This window comes from Podarcis muralis, chromosome 2, assembly GCF_964188315.1.
Source record: "Podarcis muralis chromosome 2, rPodMur119.hap1.1, whole genome shotgun sequence".
NCBI classification, from domain to species: domain Eukaryota; kingdom Metazoa; phylum Chordata; class Lepidosauria; order Squamata; family Lacertidae; genus Podarcis; species Podarcis muralis.
This window is the reverse complement of record NC_135656.1, coordinates 20,511,963-20,529,736: the sequence shown is the minus strand read 5'-3', so window position 1 is coordinate 20,529,736 and position 17,774 is coordinate 20,511,963. Positions and strand designations below refer to the sequence as shown.

The 17,774-nt window shown below is 42.3% G+C and overlaps 1 protein-coding gene across 4 annotated transcripts in view; it reads right to left on the bottom strand.

The window, feature by feature from the left end:
- RHOT1 (ras homolog family member T1) overlaps nt 1-17,774 on the bottom strand; it is a 71,150-nt gene that overhangs the window by 19,081 nt on the left and 34,295 nt on the right. For all 4 annotated transcript variants that reach the window (XM_077923970.1, XM_028711562.2, XM_028711572.2 and 1 more), the window contains 12 exons: nt 17,600-17,708; nt 15,611-15,712; nt 13,671-13,769; nt 10,743-10,851; nt 9,982-10,102; nt 9,656-9,740; nt 9,057-9,202; nt 7,307-7,407; nt 5,260-5,390; nt 4,461-4,544; nt 2,318-2,437; nt 695-897 (listed from right to left, as the gene is read on the bottom strand). In XM_077923970.1, the coding sequence (XP_077780096.1) occupies nt 695-897; nt 2,318-2,437; nt 4,461-4,544; nt 5,260-5,390; nt 7,307-7,407; nt 9,057-9,202; nt 9,656-9,740; nt 9,982-10,102; nt 10,743-10,851; nt 13,671-13,769; nt 15,611-15,712; nt 17,600-17,708 (1,410 nt within the window). The remainder of the gene's footprint in view (nt 1-694; nt 898-2,317; nt 2,438-4,460; nt 4,545-5,259; nt 5,391-7,306; nt 7,408-9,056; nt 9,203-9,655; nt 9,741-9,981; nt 10,103-10,742; nt 10,852-13,670; nt 13,770-15,610; nt 15,713-17,599; nt 17,709-17,774) is intronic.

Genomic DNA, 17,774 nt, shown 5'->3' with positions numbered 1-17,774 from the left:
CAAGCAAGGGATCAACTGATCAAACCCTTACTGGCAAATTAGCTGGGAAAATCCGAAGCCTCCCACATTAAATATCTTTTAGAAGACAGGTCAAATGATATTACACTGGCCGTGGCAAAGTTTCTTTCGGAGGTTATAAGAAACAAAGATCATTATGCCCTAGATAAAACAAAATGACTGCCTTGGTTTCTTCCATCTGTCTGTCTGGTCGTTTTCACTGTATCTAGTTTTGAAATTGTTTGGTGGGTCTTTAGACCGCGGTAAAGTTTTGATTTGATTTGGTTCCCAGTAAACGAGGGTCCAGTCTCCTTGGGACATGCCCAAAACTCTTCATTAATGAATGGGTAATGACAATGAGCAAGGCAGTGCATGCATTTATGGAGAGAATAGAACCCAATGTCTTTAAGCTAGATGCGATTCTGCAATGTATTCAGACAAACGTCTCAAAATCACGTTACGTGCAACAGTTGGTACGCCGGAGCTTTTTGCAGTTAATTTAGATTACTTGCATTTATTGGCCAATTCAGCGTTAAAATTCTTTGTTTAAGTTGCATCACCAACATCTCCCTCTGTTGCTAAACACATATTTCAGTGAGGCACAGAGTTCCATCCTTATGGCAACATCAACAACAACAACATGCAAAGTTGTCATGATCCATGCAGTTATGAATACTGGGGTTCTTTGAGTACTTACGGATACATGGCCATCGTTGTCAACTTAACAAAGATGTCCTTACTCGGTGCATCAACCGTGTTACAAGAAAAGGCTTGTGGTGGAGGCATTTTGTGTTTTTTGCAGAATTCGGCCGGGGAAATGCTGTACTCTTGTCTAACTTCATGAAGGTCTGACTTGGCAGCTATCACTAAGCAAGGTATCCTGCTGTCCATGAAGTGTTGCTAAATATTTAAATAAAAAACAAAGCAAAACACAAACAGACACAAAATAGAAAATATATACAAATGGGGGAAATTCATAGAATCTACTTATTCACACGGACTGTCCTTATGCAAATCCAAAAGGGCTTTCTATAAGCTTTCCCCCAAACAATAATCTCACGACCCATGTCCCACGACTACAAAGCAAGACTGCTTTTGGATTCTTGCAGAGAGTTAAACCCAAAACTGTTGCATACAAATGCTTAATGTGACATAGAAGTTCGGAAACTTAGAGAAGTGTGGACTAGAATGCATCATTCAGCCTAAGGAATGAAAATAATCTATACGTACTGCTTCTTTAGATATGAAATTGAGACTGATCCAGCAAAAAAAATAAAAAATTCAGTACAGTCGTACCTTGGAAGTCAAATGGAATCCATTCCGGCAGTCCGTTTGACTTCCAAAATGTTCGGAAACCAAAGTGCGGCTTCTGATTGGCTGCAGAAAGCTCCTGCAGCCAATCAGAAGCTGTGGAAGCCCCGTCAAACTTTCGACTTCCAAAAATAGTTCGCAAACCGGAACAGTCATTTCCGGGTTTGTGGCGTTCAGGAGCCAAGGTACGACTGTATATTAGACTCCACAGCATTTCTCCAATGAAGATAGTTTTTGGGAGCAGCTATGCTGAAAATGCCACATTGAGGTATATGATTCTTTTTAATCTGAAGTTGTTATCTGAATCAAATTTGGTGAAATCTGGTATTCTGAAATGTTTGAAGTTACACAAGAAACTATTTGTTGGGGAAATATTGTGAACGATGCCTGAAATCTCTTTACTTTTATGATAAATGCTTCCCTCGCAAAATAAAGTACCAAATTAGACTCCATATGGAATTATCCTGAACACTATAAATCAGTGTGTATAAATTTGCTAAGAAGGTGCAGTCAATAAAAGCTTCCCAGAGCATCCACGCAAGTGAAGGAGAATCACACAGAATGTGTGCACATGCACAATTGTTGCAAATTTCAATGTAGACGTTATTCCTGTAAGAATCCTGTTGCAGGTGAAGCAGCCTTAAGAGGAAACCTATCTTACTTCCCTTTGCCAAGTACAGGTGAGAATCACAGGTACCTCAAAAAGCCATCTAGTCCAAATCTCCTGCCAATACATCCCTGATGATAGTAACCTGTTTATACTCCCCTTCTTCCATGGAGTTCAGGTTATGATTCCCCTCCCTCTTGTAACATAGGATAGAGAGATTAGAGGGCAGGGGGCGGAGACAAACTATCTTGAGTCAAATGCATTTGACGTATTATTTACAATACCTGCATGTTTCTGCAACATTTATTTGCTATACTGCTAAAAGATACGTATTTTTGTGTGTGTGCATTTATTTTCTAGATTTTTTGTAACTCTCAGAAGAGACACGTAAAACATACAAACCTTAAAAATCCTGGCACAGTATTCAAAGGATTTGGGGTTGCTGACATCATACACTAGGCATACAGCATCACACATGATTTCAGAATCACATAAGAAGTCAGATTCACAAACGTTATGCAACTAAGGGGGGGGGGAGATAAAAGATTATGAAATATACTTTGCAAGCATCAAGCATACTTCTTTGCTTTCACATTCAGGTCCCCCCGTTTTTCTTTTAAATGTACCCAAATGCAACTAACATGGATGTAGACAGCATCTACTTATAGAGATCGGCCACTCTTAGTAGGAGAGGAAGAGTTCTTGGAGCGAATGTGCCTGCGTGCCTATATGTGTGTATTTTAAATGCAGTCAGTGATCTTTTCCTATGAATTCAACAGGACATACATACATACATACATGCTGCATAAAGAAGCCACAAATCAAGAGTTACCATTGCAAATGACATATGGGATACGTCTGCACACATCACTATTCGGAATACTGTTTAAGATGCAGACTTGCTGGCATATAACTGCCTGTACTTACACATCCTGGTAGATCAAAAGTCACGTGCCATGCATTTCATTGTCCCAAAACCACTTTAAATGTGGATGTCAGGGAACTGCCATCAGAATAGGGGCGGGAAACAGAGGGGCAGTTGTGTTACAGGGAGCCTCCAGAAATCATGCAGTTCCTCTTCCGGTGATGAGGAAAACCCCACCTCCAGTGGGGAAGAGGTGAAAGGACCAGAGGATGCTGGTGGGAGCCTCAGCACCACTTCTGGCAAAGCCGGTCAGGAAGGATGCATGCCCCCTCCGTCACCCACCCTGCGCAGAAGTCTAAAGAGCAAAGAGGGAAGAAAGAGGAAGGCCTAACGAGGCTTTTATGCTGGAGGAGGTCCAGGAAACAGGCACTCCCGGATTCTGTTAGCGACTGGGGCAGACATGAACTTTGGGGTTCTGCACTGTAAATAGTAAAGGTAAAGGTACCCCTGCCCGTACGGGCCAGTCTTGACAGACTCTAGGGTTGTGCGCCCATCTCAATCAAGAGGCCGAGGGCCAGCGCTGTCCGGAGACACTTCCGGGTCACGTGGCCAGCGTGACAAAGCTGCATCTGGCGAGCCAGCGCAGCACACGGAAACGCCGTTTACCTTCCCGCCAGTAAGCGGTCCCTATTTATCTACTTGCACCCGGGGGTGCTTTCGAACTGCTAGGTTGGCAGGCGCTGGGAGCGAGCAACGGGAGCGCACCCCGCCGCGGGGATTCGAACCGCCGACCTTTCGATCGGCAAGCCCTAGGCGCTGAGGCTTTTACCCACAGCGCCACCCGCGTCCCAGTGCACTGTAAATAGTTTGCACCTAAATAAAACCTGTAAAAGACAGGTCGGAATCCTGCCTGGTTACTCGTGAGCAGCCACACTTGCCATCTGACAGCAGCATATCATTGTTCAACCATTTCTTCATAGCCTATCCAATCCTAAGGCAGTAGGTAAATGCTTAAGCAGTTAAGGGTTAGGTGGCAGAAAGGAACTGTGTGTGTACTTGATAGCCCTTAAGGCTGCTGTATAAAGGAAGGCATGTGGCAATGGAAAAATAGGTGCAGTGCTAAAGAAGCAGGGATAGTGAATGCACACTATGGCCCAGCCTTCATACATCTGTGCCTGAAGATTTCACCACCATGAATCAGCTCAGCATAATATAGAATTTAAAGTTGCCATATTTCAAAAAGTAAAAATCCCGACACAAAAGGTGTGTTTTTTTTATAGGAAATTCGCCCCCAAACCAACACTTCTGACACTGCCATACGCCCAGGCTTTCCTGAACATTTTTTCTGATTTCTGGAAATTCTGGACTATGGCAGCCCTATTATAGATACAATTTCACCTGTGAAATACTGTATTACAAATCAAAGCCCGAACTGGACAAAGCCAAAAACCAGTGCATAAAAAACAAGTCTCATGATAGAAAGCAGTTTCAGCTTTCAATTTCTAAATAGCAAGATGTTTCACAATTGATGCGTTTATATGGTGTCAGAAGTAAAAACTGCACTTTTTTTGTATACTAAATGGATTGCAAAACTTTTATACAATTCCACTGGTACTTTGAAAAGAGGCATAAAAGAATAATGCTTCATATTAATATATCAATATAATGATATAGTCTTACCAGTAAGTATTTTTCCTGTCCATACACATAGACTGTATTAATTGCATAATAAGATTTGTGCTCTGGACGTATATGCTTCTGTCTCTGAAAGCACAAAAGAATTCCATTATTTTAAAAGCAAATGCTTCTCTCATGAACAAACTAATTTAAGCTTAATCAGAACAGAACAAATCCTATATTGCCGAAAGATAAATCAGGAGTCTCTCAGCAGAAAACTGTGTTAAAAAAATGAGTACAATCTCATTTTGTGCGCAATTAACTCGCACAATTTCAACCTTATGTGGCTGAAAGCCGGCCAGTTGAAATCCCGCAAATCAACTGCATGCAAGGCAGAGAGTTTAAATGCTCCTTTTGCGCTGCGTTTTCCTGGTGTGGAAAGAGCTTTCAAGCTCTCAGAAGTGCTTGGCGGGCTCTGGGATTCTCTCAGAAGATATTGCGGGAACTCTGACAAACACACACCGTAGCAGCAGCTCTGCAGTGCTCCAGATGGAGCACTCTAGAGAAAACCTGTCGCTTTCTCTCTTGGCCATAATTCAAACCCAGAGAATAAGTCCTGTGGAAGTACCCTAGACACTTCTTCTAGCCTTTGAGAAACAGCCTCAATACTGACCAGTTCTCCATCACCTCAGAAAGAGGGAGCAGACAAACAGAGGGAGAATGAAAGAGAAGCAGCAAAAGAAGGGATAGTTTGGGAAAAGAGTTTAGGAGTATGTTTGCAAGGCAGCAGTTATTGCCTAACCACAATGCTGTTTAGTGTCACAGGCTGCCACCTGCTAACAAAGAACAGAAGAATTCTTACCATTAGGTTTCTTCCAAGCAGTGCCTGGAGGACTCCACTTTTTCCAGAGCCTTTCAACCCAATTAGATTGCACCTGAACACATTCCTCTGAGTCTGTTTTTTCTGCAGGTCAATCTTTTTATCTCTAGTTACTTTAAAAAAGGGTAGGGGGAGAGAGAAGATTTCACACAGATGTACATATTACAGACACAGGAATACTATGCTTTGTAACAATGTGCACAACCATAAAAGAATCAAGAGTTTGGGATCCAGAGAATAACCAGATGCTCCATGGAAATCTGCAGGATGGGGGTGGTCAAGAACAGGGTGAGAAATGGCACTGGGGGGTGCAGGAGGGAAATGGCAAAAAAGTCTCTTTCCCTCCTTCCATTGGATCAGTTTCACTTCTGCAAAGGGACCCGGAAAGCTGTCTGTGGACAAATGCCGGCTCCCTCAGCCTGAAAGCAAGATGAGTGCCGCAACCCCATAATCGCCTTTGAATGGACTTAACCGTCCAGGGGTCATTTAGCTTTATCTTTACCTATATACAGTGGTGCCTCGCAAGACGAAAATAATCCGTTCCGCGAGTCTCTTCGTCTAGCGGTTTTTAAGTCTTGCGAAGCAACCCTATTAGCGGCTTAGCGGATTAGCGCTATTAGCGGCTATTAAAGGCTTAGCGGCTTAGCGGCTAAAAGGCTATTAGCGGCTTAGCAGCTTAGAAAAAGGGGGGGGAGCGAAAAAAAATCGCAAGATGTTTTCGTCTTGCGAAGCAAGCCCATAGGGAAAATCGTCTTGCGAAGCAACTCAAAAACGGAAAACCCTTTCGTCTAGCGGGTTTCTCGTCTTGCGAGGCATTCGTCTTGCGGGGCACCACTGTAGTTACAGAGTTGGCAGCCAACTGGATTATAACCAAATATTTCCTAGGTAGCAATCTTAAAAAGAGATTGAATTAAATTCTTCAGAACTTCCCAGCTAACTTCCCAGAGCCTGCTATCCTTGTGTTTTAAAGTGACAGTGGAAGCATTTGTCCAAATACTCTACCATAAAAGTACAATCAATCATTTATTATATGGACACAGGACCATCAATACCCTAAAGGTACCCTGGATGGGTCTAGCTAGCAACAGGGGAGAAGAATGGATGGTGATCCTCACATGGAACAGTTGCTTTTTCCTTCATTGCAGGGGTTGGACTACATGATCCTCAGGGTCCCTTCCAACTCTGCAGTTCTATGATTAGCTAGCTGATATGCAAAATTCAATACCCGGTCCACTACCTCTTTGCTCACTGCTAACTTTTAACACAGTCACAATGCTGCCGTCATGGTCAAAGCAACAACTGGCAGAAATATCCCTTAAATGCAAGCGGCCAGCTTAGGCTCTAGGCCTGGCAACACTTTGCCCCTCTTGGCTCACTAGCCAACCATCCAACATTTTTTGTGCAGAACTGTCTATTCCATGGATAGGCAAACTAAGGCCCGGGGGCCGGATTCGGCCCAATCGCCTTCTAAATCCGGCCTGCAGACGGTCCGGGAATCAGCGTGTTTTTACATGAGTAGAATGTGTCCTTTGGTTTAAAATGCATCTCTGGGTTATTTGTGGGGCATAGGAATTTGTTCATTTCCCCCCCAAAAATACAGTCCGGCCCCCCGCTGAAAAAGTTTGCTCACCCCTGGCTCTATTCCAACAACCATTTCCTTTAGCCCAGACTGCACTTGGCAGAGGGGTTTATGAGTGGTGCTGAACTAAGTCTCCTGAAGAACAAATGGGGGCGGGGGCGGAATTTGATGCAGCATTACTGACACCATTATTTACCCAGCACTCCAGAAATGGTAGCCAATGAAGTGGATTTGGTGGGATGGAGAGAAGATGGATGGGACAAAATCATATGTTTTTTGAACTGCACATTATTGGACAGGTAGATGCCTCTCCCCTCCTTTTGTGTCATGTATATCACTCTGCCCTTTGATGTTGCACATCCTCAATTGAAAGGGAAAAGGAAACTGGGCAGTGAAAAAATTGTTTTCTAAAATCCTTCCAAAATACAGCGCAGCATTGTAGGCTGTTACCTGTAATTGCTGATGCCTGGGATTCCTGTTCAGTCAATATTGAATATCCTAAGTAGCCCAAATATTCCAGGCAGCGCTGCACATCCAAATACGTAGTTAGTCTGATGGAGAGAACAAAAAAATTAATTTTCTACGTTGTCTAAATTCCTTTGCGTTTAGAATTCCAGGATAAAGCACTTCAATATTTATATGTAATGAAGGGACGCGGGTGGCGCTGTGGGTAAAACCTCAGTGCCTAGGGCTTGCCGATCGCATGGTCGGCAGGTTCGAATCCCCGTGGCGGGGTGAGCTCCTGTCTTTCAGTCCCAGCTCCTGCCCACCTAGCAGTTTGAAAGCACCCTTAAGTGCAAGTAGATAAATAGGTACCGCTCCAGCGGGAAGGTAAACGGCGTTCCGTGTGCTGCTCTGGTGCCGGTTCGCCGGAGCAGCTTCGTCACGCTGGCCACGTGACCCGGAAGCGTCTCCGGGCAGCGCTGGCTCCCGGCCTCTTAAGTGAGATGAGCGCACAACCCTAGAGTCGGACACGACTGGCCCGTATGGGCAGGGGTACCTTATTTATATGTAAAGATGAAGTAAGCCTATACATTTACAAAGACTCGTAAAGAAACCAACGTAATTGAAAAATTTATCTTTTCACATGCATTATCTCAAAAAGGCAAGGAGTTGTCAAAAAACAGGGAATGGGAAGGAAGGACAGAGAAGCGCATTCATTCTGTCTGCAGAAAGCAAAGCCATTCCATTCCACTTCTAGACACAGTAATTAAGTTTCTCCTGGTCAAGCTGCCGTTGCAAGAAGTTTTAGCAAGCAAACTCAGAAGGCATTTTCTGGGAGACTTGCTAGCTTTCAGCTGTGGCAGAATCAACTGGCAAAGCTTTTCATGGACTGCAGATTTAGAGCTGCCTGCTCCACCCCCCCCACCAAAAAGCTCCCTACATATAGAAAAATAACATGTTAGGCTAGACTGAAATCCTACCCCTTTCTTCCAAATGCGCTTGTTGTCAGTGTACAGTGGTACCTTGGTTCTCAAACGCCTTGGTACTCAAACAACTTGGAATCCAAACACTGCAAACCCAGAAGTAAGTGTTCCGGTTTACGAATATTTTTCGGAAGCCGAATGTGCTCCGTTTTGTGTGTTACACTGAGGTCTGTCTGTTTTTGCTATTTATTTTGCATTTTTGCGGCTCTTTTTGTTTTGTTTTTGTGACTGGGTAGAACCCAGTTCAGCGACTGACTGATTGTGTGACTGCAGTACATTGTTTATTGCTTTCATTTTATGGATCAATGGCCTCCTTGGATAGTAAAATTCATGTCAAATGGCTGTTTCAGGGGTTGCTTTTAAAAGTCTGGAACGGATTAATCCGTTTTGCATTACTATCTATGGGAAAGCGCACCTTGGTTTTGGAACGCTTTGGTTTTGGAACAGACTTCCGGAACGGATTAAGTTTGAGAACCAAGGTACCACTGTATAGGTTGGGGTTTTTTAGGAGGTAGGGGAGCCTTCAGTCACCTGAGATTGTTACCTGCAGCAGGAAGCTGGAAAAACATTACCAGCCGCTTCTGATGATTATACAAATTAGCTATGACCCTTTCAAACCCAGAATGGAGTTTGTCAAATCACTTTGTGCCCTTAAAGCTGAACTGGTTGGATCGATTATGAGGAGTCATCCCTTGCCCACCCCTCAAACTCCGGCAGCCCTTTCAAAAAGCAAAATAAATACAGGAGTTTCACATTTTAAGTGTCGCACTTACGTCCACTGAGAGAGAAATCCCTGATACGTTATCCAACCCCTTTCGTTTGTACAAACGGTGCTGTTGACATCTGGTCCCCACGGCATATAAGGGAAGATTTTGAACAAATCCTTGAGTTCATCAGGAGACAAAGCACAATCTCGGTCCTGAAAACAGATTTAGGAAATGCTGGTGCTTTACATTTATTCATTATTTATGAAGATGTTTTCTACTTTAAAAACAAATATGGGCTTGCAAGCAATGTATAGAACAGAAGTGAATGGTAATCACAAAAAGCAGAAAATAATTAACTAAGCCAGTCGAATAACTCCCCATAATGCCCTTGCTTTTCCATAATTCTTTAAGCCTCCCCTCTATTGGCTTAGATCATGAACCTCCTGGACAGGGAAACACCTGTTATGTAACACAGTCACTTGACCTGTGAGCCCTTGAAATAAACACTTTGGATTTATTGCCTAGGATAAAGGAGATTTCTATGGGTCTCTCAGAGTATTCTCCCCACTGCCCACCCACCCAATACTTTCAACAGTACAGACATTGCTAGAAGGATGCAATGAATATTCCTTACGCAAATAGCCCAAGTCAGATTAAAAGCTTACCAAATCATGCTTATCAAAAATGCTTTGGAGGAACAAATACGCATGGTGATTCAACTCTGTTGTGCAGTCCGGAGGTATTTTTAATCTGGTTAGAGAGCAAGAAACATTTTTATTATTATTACAAAAGTGTCTGCGAGATGTCCACAAGCAGGCAGGGCACGAGGGAAACAATATGAATGTAGCTATATCTGACATATGCATACACACATAAGATATTTAAGTATGAAGATGCTGGATTGGATTAAGGAACCTACCTTTCAAATGTATAACAATTATTTGCATTTAGACTTTTTTATTTTTTAAAAAAACCACCTACTGATACCTACAAAGGAAATAAATACTCTGGTGTCAGTTCGAGGTCATCATCATATCCAAAACGCCGCAATACTGTCCAGGTTGTTTCATGTCTCCCTCGCTGAATAAATAGTGTGTGTAGAAAAAGAAAACCTGGAAAAAAGAACGTTTTTAAATTACTAATCTTGGCCACATAGCAATGACAGGTGTTGGGATTTTTAGATGTTAACAGAGGGTGAGCAAACTCACTCATTTGGAGTGAGCAAATAATCTTCAGAGTAAAATCTCCTACCCCCCAAGAATCTCCTGTAAAAACTGTTGCGTTAAGCTTGCAGTTTTCCAAGTCGCAGCTGTAGTGACAGCACACTGAAAACTGCCTCCACCTCCAAGAAAATACTAATTGCGATTCCTCCAGCTCACCTCTTGGTGGCAGGCAATATAGTGAATTAGGGAGGGGTTTAAAATTAAAGAAAGTGTTCTATGTACTATTGCTTGCATGTTTATCTCAACCTTGAAAATATCCAGAAAGGAAGAGAAATGCACAGATGGAGCTAATTTAAGACACTGCCATTTTGGAGTGACAGGTTTTGTGGACAAGCCCATTATCTACAATTCAATATATCCATAACATAATGGGTACTACACTTCGGTGTATTAACACTTAAAAACATGCAGTTGTGTGTGGCTTCAAAAATAGCAAGAGGTTAAGTAATGCATTCTTGTCGTTATCTTTGTGTCATCTTCAGGGTCCATCCCATCTTCATATTTCAAGGAAGAAACATGCAGTGTTTACCCTTTAATGTTAATCCATTATCTGCAACTCCATCGCTTAGATTTTTCCGGACTACATTCTTTACGTCTTCCAGTGCTTGAGGTGCCAACGGTGTATTAAAACAAATTCGCTAAAAAGGAGGAGGAGGAATATTAGAACTATTTCAAACCAAGGCTTGGTAATTTACATTCAGTGGCCTGGAACATTTCACTACAGCCCATGATCTCATGGTAGAACCCCAACGTTCATACCAACTAGCAAGCTACCAGATCCCGCAGTAGCAGGTGTTTGAATGCATAGTGCCAACAATGGCTACAGGCTCAGAAACAAGATCATGGTTTCTAAGCCAGTCTTGTAGTTAAGCAGTGGCTTGGGGGCAAATAAAATTTCATTCGATGACCACATGAACTATCTATCTATATCTATATCTATATCTATACAGTAATACCTCGGGTGAATAACTTATTACGTTCTGGAGGTCCGTTCTTAACCTGAAACTGTTCTTAACCTGAAGCACCGCTTTAGCTAACGGGGCCTCCCGCTGCAGCCATGCCGCCGAAGCACGATTTCTGTTCTCATCCTGAAGCAAAGTTCTTAACCCGAGGTACTATTTCTGGGTTAGCAGAGTCTGTAACCTGAAGCGTATGTAACCCAAGGTACCACTGCATTTATAAATTAATTACCGCCCTATACCCACAGGTCTCAGAGCAATTCACAAGATAAAATAGCTTATTGGGTTGGATCCAAACTCCATTCCTAAAGGCAGTTCTGTTCAAGGGATGCCCCTGCTGGCAGAGAGAGAAAAGACTTGCCAGTTCACCATCCCACCAGCATGGCCTCCCACACAGTTCCAGGGGGTCCCCCAATCCTCCAGGGCGGTGTGGGTGGGGTTGCAGGGGTAGAGAGGATCAGTAAAAAAAACAACAACAACTCTTCTCCCTTCCCCTGCTGCTGGCATTCCTCGGATACATCATAAACCCTTCATAGACTGAAGATGCCATCCTGCCTATGGAAGGTAGTTTGAATCCAATGTAATGTGCATGAGCTCAGAGTTCTGTGTGTGAACGGATTCTGCCCCACGGCCTTCTGTTGCAGTTGCACACCTATGTATTGTTCCTCTCTCTCTCAATCTATCTCTGTCTCTGTCTCCCAGCAGAAAGCACTCAAATTAGGCACACCCAGGGCTCTGTTATTTTCTCCCTGCCTCTCCATAGGAGGGAGGAAGCACGAATGTACACCATACTGAGGGCAGACAAAGCTTGTCATTTTCATGCAGAGGCAACAGAAGCAAAGTCAGGGTGTGCAGCTCTGTTTCCGGAGGCACAGAAATCCTGGGGCGCTGAATGGCTGTCCCCATTTTTCTAGGTGGTTGTTGTTGTTATTATTATTATTACCCCACCGATCTGGCTGGGTTTCCCCAGCCACTCTGAGCAGCTCCCAATAGAATACTAAAAACACAATAAAACATCAACACGATAAAACATATTTGAAGGAGGGGTACAGTATCTGAGTGGGGTGAAGGCTAGAAGTTTGATAGCGGTAGTACTGGGAAAGGGGGTGATTAACGTTTTCCAGATGGACCATTTTTATGGTCTTACAGTCATTTTCTTCCAGTGGTGGCAAGCAGAGATCCCATACGTGGGGAAGCAGATGGAGAGAAATCTTCCTTTGATGCTACCTTTTGTTTTGCTGGATAGGCTCCTGCTCAACCACAGGTATACAAAACCCTTAGATTCTGCATTTCCCCCTTTCCTTCATATAGACAGCGGGGGAAACAAAAATGACGCCAAAAGAACCCGAAAGCTCCCAGACACCCGAGGTGCGACTCTACATTTTCCACATCTACTGCTCTTCTCCCGATCTGGCTGCTGCTAAACAATCCCCTCACACAGGCTGAAATTTCTGCTGGAGAGGCGGGCTTAGGAAATGGAAGAGTGACACCTCTCCTCGCTATTGTATTGCCATCCCCCCCCATCTCTCTCTTTTTTTTAAAAAAAAAGATATTTATTGAAATTTCCAAAAAATTATATAAAAGAAAAAACAATAATACAAACAAAACACAAACAACAACAAGTATAATTTCAATGTCTTATTTTCTTATAACTTACTTCCCCGACCTCCTCATACCTCCCCTTTCTGTATTCCAATTTCTAATTATTTAGTTCAGCAAATCCCTCCCATAATTTCTATTTGAATCTTTAACCTTTCTTTCCTTATTTACTTAATCATTGCAGCTAGAAACCGCTTAATTTCTAAACCAACATCGTTCTAACATTCATTAATTTTACAATGTTTCTTAAGATAGTCCTTAAATTTCTTCCATTCTTCTTCCGCCGTCTCTCTTCCCTGGTCTCGGATTCTGCCGGTCATCTCTGCCAGTCCCATATAGTCTATCACTTTCATCTGCCATTCTTCCACGGTGGGTAGATCTTGTGTCTTCCAATACTTTGCAATGAGTATTCTTGCTGCTGTTGTAGCATATATAAAGAATGTTCTATCCTTCTTTGGCACCAATTGGCTGACCATACCCAGGAGAAAGGCCTCTGGTTTCTTCAAAAAGGTGTATTTTAATACCTTTTTCATTTCATTATATATCATTTCCCAGACCCCCCCCCCCAATCTCTCTGCCAGAAGAGAAAGCAGCGGACAGGACCCCAAATGCTGCAGGCTTCTCCTCTCTCCTGTCCTGCCGCAGACCTGCTCTGCCTCCCGGCAAAAGCCTTCCTGTAAGGCTGGGAGGACCCTCTGGATCAGCACCTCCTGAAGCATAAAGGACTGGATCCAGACAAGAAGCATTCTGCCTCCCGTGAGCAGGAATGTTTTCCACTTTGGGGTGGAAAGGAATGCATTAAAATTACACCACTGGATCTGGCTGGTTTGCTTTCCTTAGGACGGAGGTTAATAGCCACAGATAAAACGCAGCAGGCGACAGAAGGAGAAGAGAGGTACCTGAAAGAAGTTGAGTTCTGCATCGTTAAGGGTGCCATCGTTATCCTGATCGGAAATCCTGAAGATCCGAGTTAGTGCTTTTATGCAGGCAGGCTTCATCTACAGATCAAGAAAAAAAGCGAGAAGTGGGGTTTCTTTTTATTCTGGCAAGCCTGCTATTTTTTTTTTTATTCAAGAGGAAAACCCTAAACCCTGTTGTTGTTTTTTAAATGGGACAGAATTCTAACAAAACTCTGCACACCCTGTTTCTTTTCTGTTTGTGTATGCTAGGTAAAGGAAAGGAAAGGAGGGGAGCTGGGACAGAGAGCAGTGCAAAAGACAGGCAGTATTTCCCCCACCCCCCGACTTTATTGTAAACCTGAACTTTTGATCTCTTAATGCAGACTTGTAAAGTGGTGGAACTGCCATTCTGTTTTGCTGTGGGTCTTTTGCAGCACATCTTTAGGATGGGGAAACCTACTAATTAATCTTCGGGATTGGGCAAATAAATAGAAATATTTGAGCATTTTCTCTCTCTGTGTGTAAATGAACGTTTTGCCTGTAACAAGCTTGGGCTGAGAAACATGCTGAAGAACTGGAGGACTGATCATTATCCATCCCTTTCGTCCAAGTTCTTCATCAACTCAAGAACAAAGATCAGTAGGAGCTTTCATGGTGGCAGGATTAAAACAGATAAGCTTTATCATTAAAGAGTTTAATTCCAAAAGGGGCTTAAGTCAATTTTGACTAACATTCCATTTGGAAGAAATTTATTTCTGACTAGGGCCTTTTTGAATGCAAACACAATTTTCAAGGCTTGCTAACGCAGTGACTTAGGCCCAAAAATTATACAAGTGCCCCCCCCCCCCGTATTGGTAGGACTCACAGCAAAATCTGCAGGCCAAAATTGAATTATTATTTTTTCAAAATTGACTTAAGCCCCATTTGGAATTACAATCTTCAATTTTAAACTTATTTCTATGTTTGTATTCTGCCCTTAGATTTGTGAAACACTGGTGCACCTGAATATTGAGAATGATAGCTGTTGAATGTCTTAGTCAGGGATTCGGATATCCTAAAAATAACACCCAGAACATATGGATATTTGTATTTACTACTGTTGTTGTATTATTACCATCCATTACTGTCATTTCATCAGACCTAGCTCTTCAGAAAACCAAGAAGCCAGACAAGCTCTATCAAGGGGGAGAAGGCATTTAAGGACAGTTGTGTTGGTCACCTAGACAGGCTTTCCTCCATCTCAGCGATCGAACACGATTTCAAATGGGACTGGCCCCAGCATGTAACTCTCCAAGAGCCATCAGGAAACCAGCTGGATCCATCAGTCTCTGAGGGCAGGCCGTTCTAGCCAATCTACCACAGACTGAGTGCCTGTCTAAAACCCTACGAAGTCGTGGCTCTGTCCTCCAGCTTCAGATCACCTTCATCCTGCCCCAAACACACACACCACACACACACACACGAGCAAGCACGACCTACTATGACATGAAAGAACTATCAATCTGGGCATTCTTGAATTCAAGAGGGGAGAGTGTTGGGCAGAAATATGGGCAGGAGAACAAAATCTCTAAAACTGGGTCACAGCAACCTGGATCTCCCTTGGATTGGGAGAGCAACCAGAAAGCCCCAATATATTTAATGTTTCTTCTCTTAGGATGGCCTGTCCAATTCCCACTGCTGTATCTCCTCTGACAATTTTTCCTGGAATACCTCGACCCAGGCTACCCCAATATCAAATTCACACTAAATGAGCATCAGCCTCAAAACAAAAGCAGAGGATAGCAAAGATTTGGGAACTCCAACAGGTGCCTCTTTTAGCTTTACATGAATGAGAAATACCAAAGCGCTCTTTTTGGAGACAGAAAGGACTGTGCTGCTGCACAAACTTTAGGGTATATTACCCGCAATGCTGATTTTATAACACAAAAGCATTGAAATACCTCTTTTTCCTCTGGACAATAGAGGGGTCCTGTAGGATGTAGAACAGCTTTCTGCGCATAATAAAATAGTTCGGATATGTTCTTCAAGTTCTTGGCTGAGCACTAGAGGGAAAAAATGAAATTATGAGTCTAGTCAGCTTAACAGAGAAGCAGGGGGAAATCCTTGCCCATATGCACCAGGCTGTTTTCTTTGGCCAAGCAATGAATATTCTACATTTTATTGACTCAGGTCCTGATGGGATTATTTTTTACGTTGAATGGTTTTAACTGCTGTTTTATCTTGTGTGTTCTAATGCTGTTTCATGCTGTTAAAGTTAGTTGACTGATCTACACCGTTTTATTTACTGATGCCTTAACCAGCTGTTATGGTTTTACTGTCAGCTTAAAATGTTAGTTTACCTTGAAAAGTGGGTTATAAATACTTGAAATAAATAATGGACTCTGTAAGAATACAGAGACACTAAACATAGCATCAAGGCAGCTTTAATTCCACACAACATTATTTTAATGCCAATTATCATCCCCAAAGCAGCTCACATCAATAAAAAAACCTGAGATGAAGGCCCAGAGGTGGTGATGGCTCTGGTCTTTTGAAATGGTCCTCAAAATCTCCTGACCCTTTCTCCCGTTTGGAAACACATTTTTTTTTTGGGGGGGGGGGTGTTGGAATCCAAGGTTGCACAAGCAGATTTCTGCTCGTGAAACTCACTGGAGCAAATTTTGGAGGTGGGCAGCCGAGAGAAGTTGTGTACAGGCCTGCATAGGTACCATTCTAGAGAACTCTTTAATTCTGCTGCTTCTTTTTTTAAAAGATATTTATTGAAATTTTAAACAGTAAAACAAACTCCACAATCAAAACCAAAAGAAAGAAAGAAAGAACATTATCACAATCAAATAAAAACAGAAAAATGCAATACAAAACATAAAAAAGTAGAAGAAAAGAGACATAAAAAAGACATAAAAATCCAGTTTCTTACTTATTGTTTTCATAACCCTCCTTCCTGACTTCCTCACATCTCCCTTTTCTGTGTTCCCTTTTACACAATCGTATTCTGCAGTGCCTTACCCTTTTTCAAATCTTATTCTATGTTATACATTTCAACTATTATGTCTCCAATTTTTCCCTTTATATCATTTTGTTTAAATTTGACATAATGTTATTCTAGCTTTTTCACCCTTATTCTTATAAAACATTTTTTACATATTCCTTTCAACTATGTCACTAATGCCATATTGTCTTTATATCCTGCATCATTTTAGCATTCAAACATTTTGCAATGTTTTTGCAGGTAGTCTTTAAATTTCTTCCAATCCTCTTCCACTAGCTCTCTTTAATTCTGCTTTTAAGCCTCCTGGGTGCACTGCAAAGCCCAGTGCTGGTGAAGCCTCCAGTCACACAACTGTCTTCATTTCCCAGAGTGATTGATGGAAATAAACTAGCATGTGCTAAACGTCATGTAAATGTTCTGTCATGCACAGGCCCTTCTATCACGGCTTACAGAAAAAAGTGACAGGACACCCAGGGAAAGGGGAGTGGTGTGGGAAAGAGGAAGATAAGGCTGAATTTTGGCATTGTCAAATGTGAGTATAGCCCTGAACTATACTGGGAGGACAATAGCAGCAGCAGAATTTCAAGGACGTTGGCAAGAGACCCAGAGAAACAGAAGTGGGACATATTAAACTGACACACACAGTTTGAAAAGAGTTAGAGCTCCTCACCTGAAATGCTATCAAAAGTTAAATAATGTAACAACACGAATAGAAATCATAAAGAATGCAGATGTTATCTAAGTGATTATTATAACAACTGGAACATAACTAGAAGTTAACAAGAACATGAATCGCAGAAATATAAGAATTTGATGAGAGCACTGGCTATGGAGCGCGGGAAACCACTTTAATAAAATTGTATTAAAGTGAGCAAATCTTATTAAAGTTAACAACGTAACCATTAAGCCACTGTGAATGCTAAGAAAAAAGCTTGTTTACCTCTACGCAAGTTTCTATCTCTGTATATTGGTTCATAATGGGAAGGATCGTCTCCATACTACTGTATTCAACCAGATCTGATTTGTTCCCAACTAGTATAAGAGGCAGCCTGAAAGTAAGTTGAGAAAAGTTTTCGCAATCAAATATAATAGCAGTTATTTGGCACCTTATAATA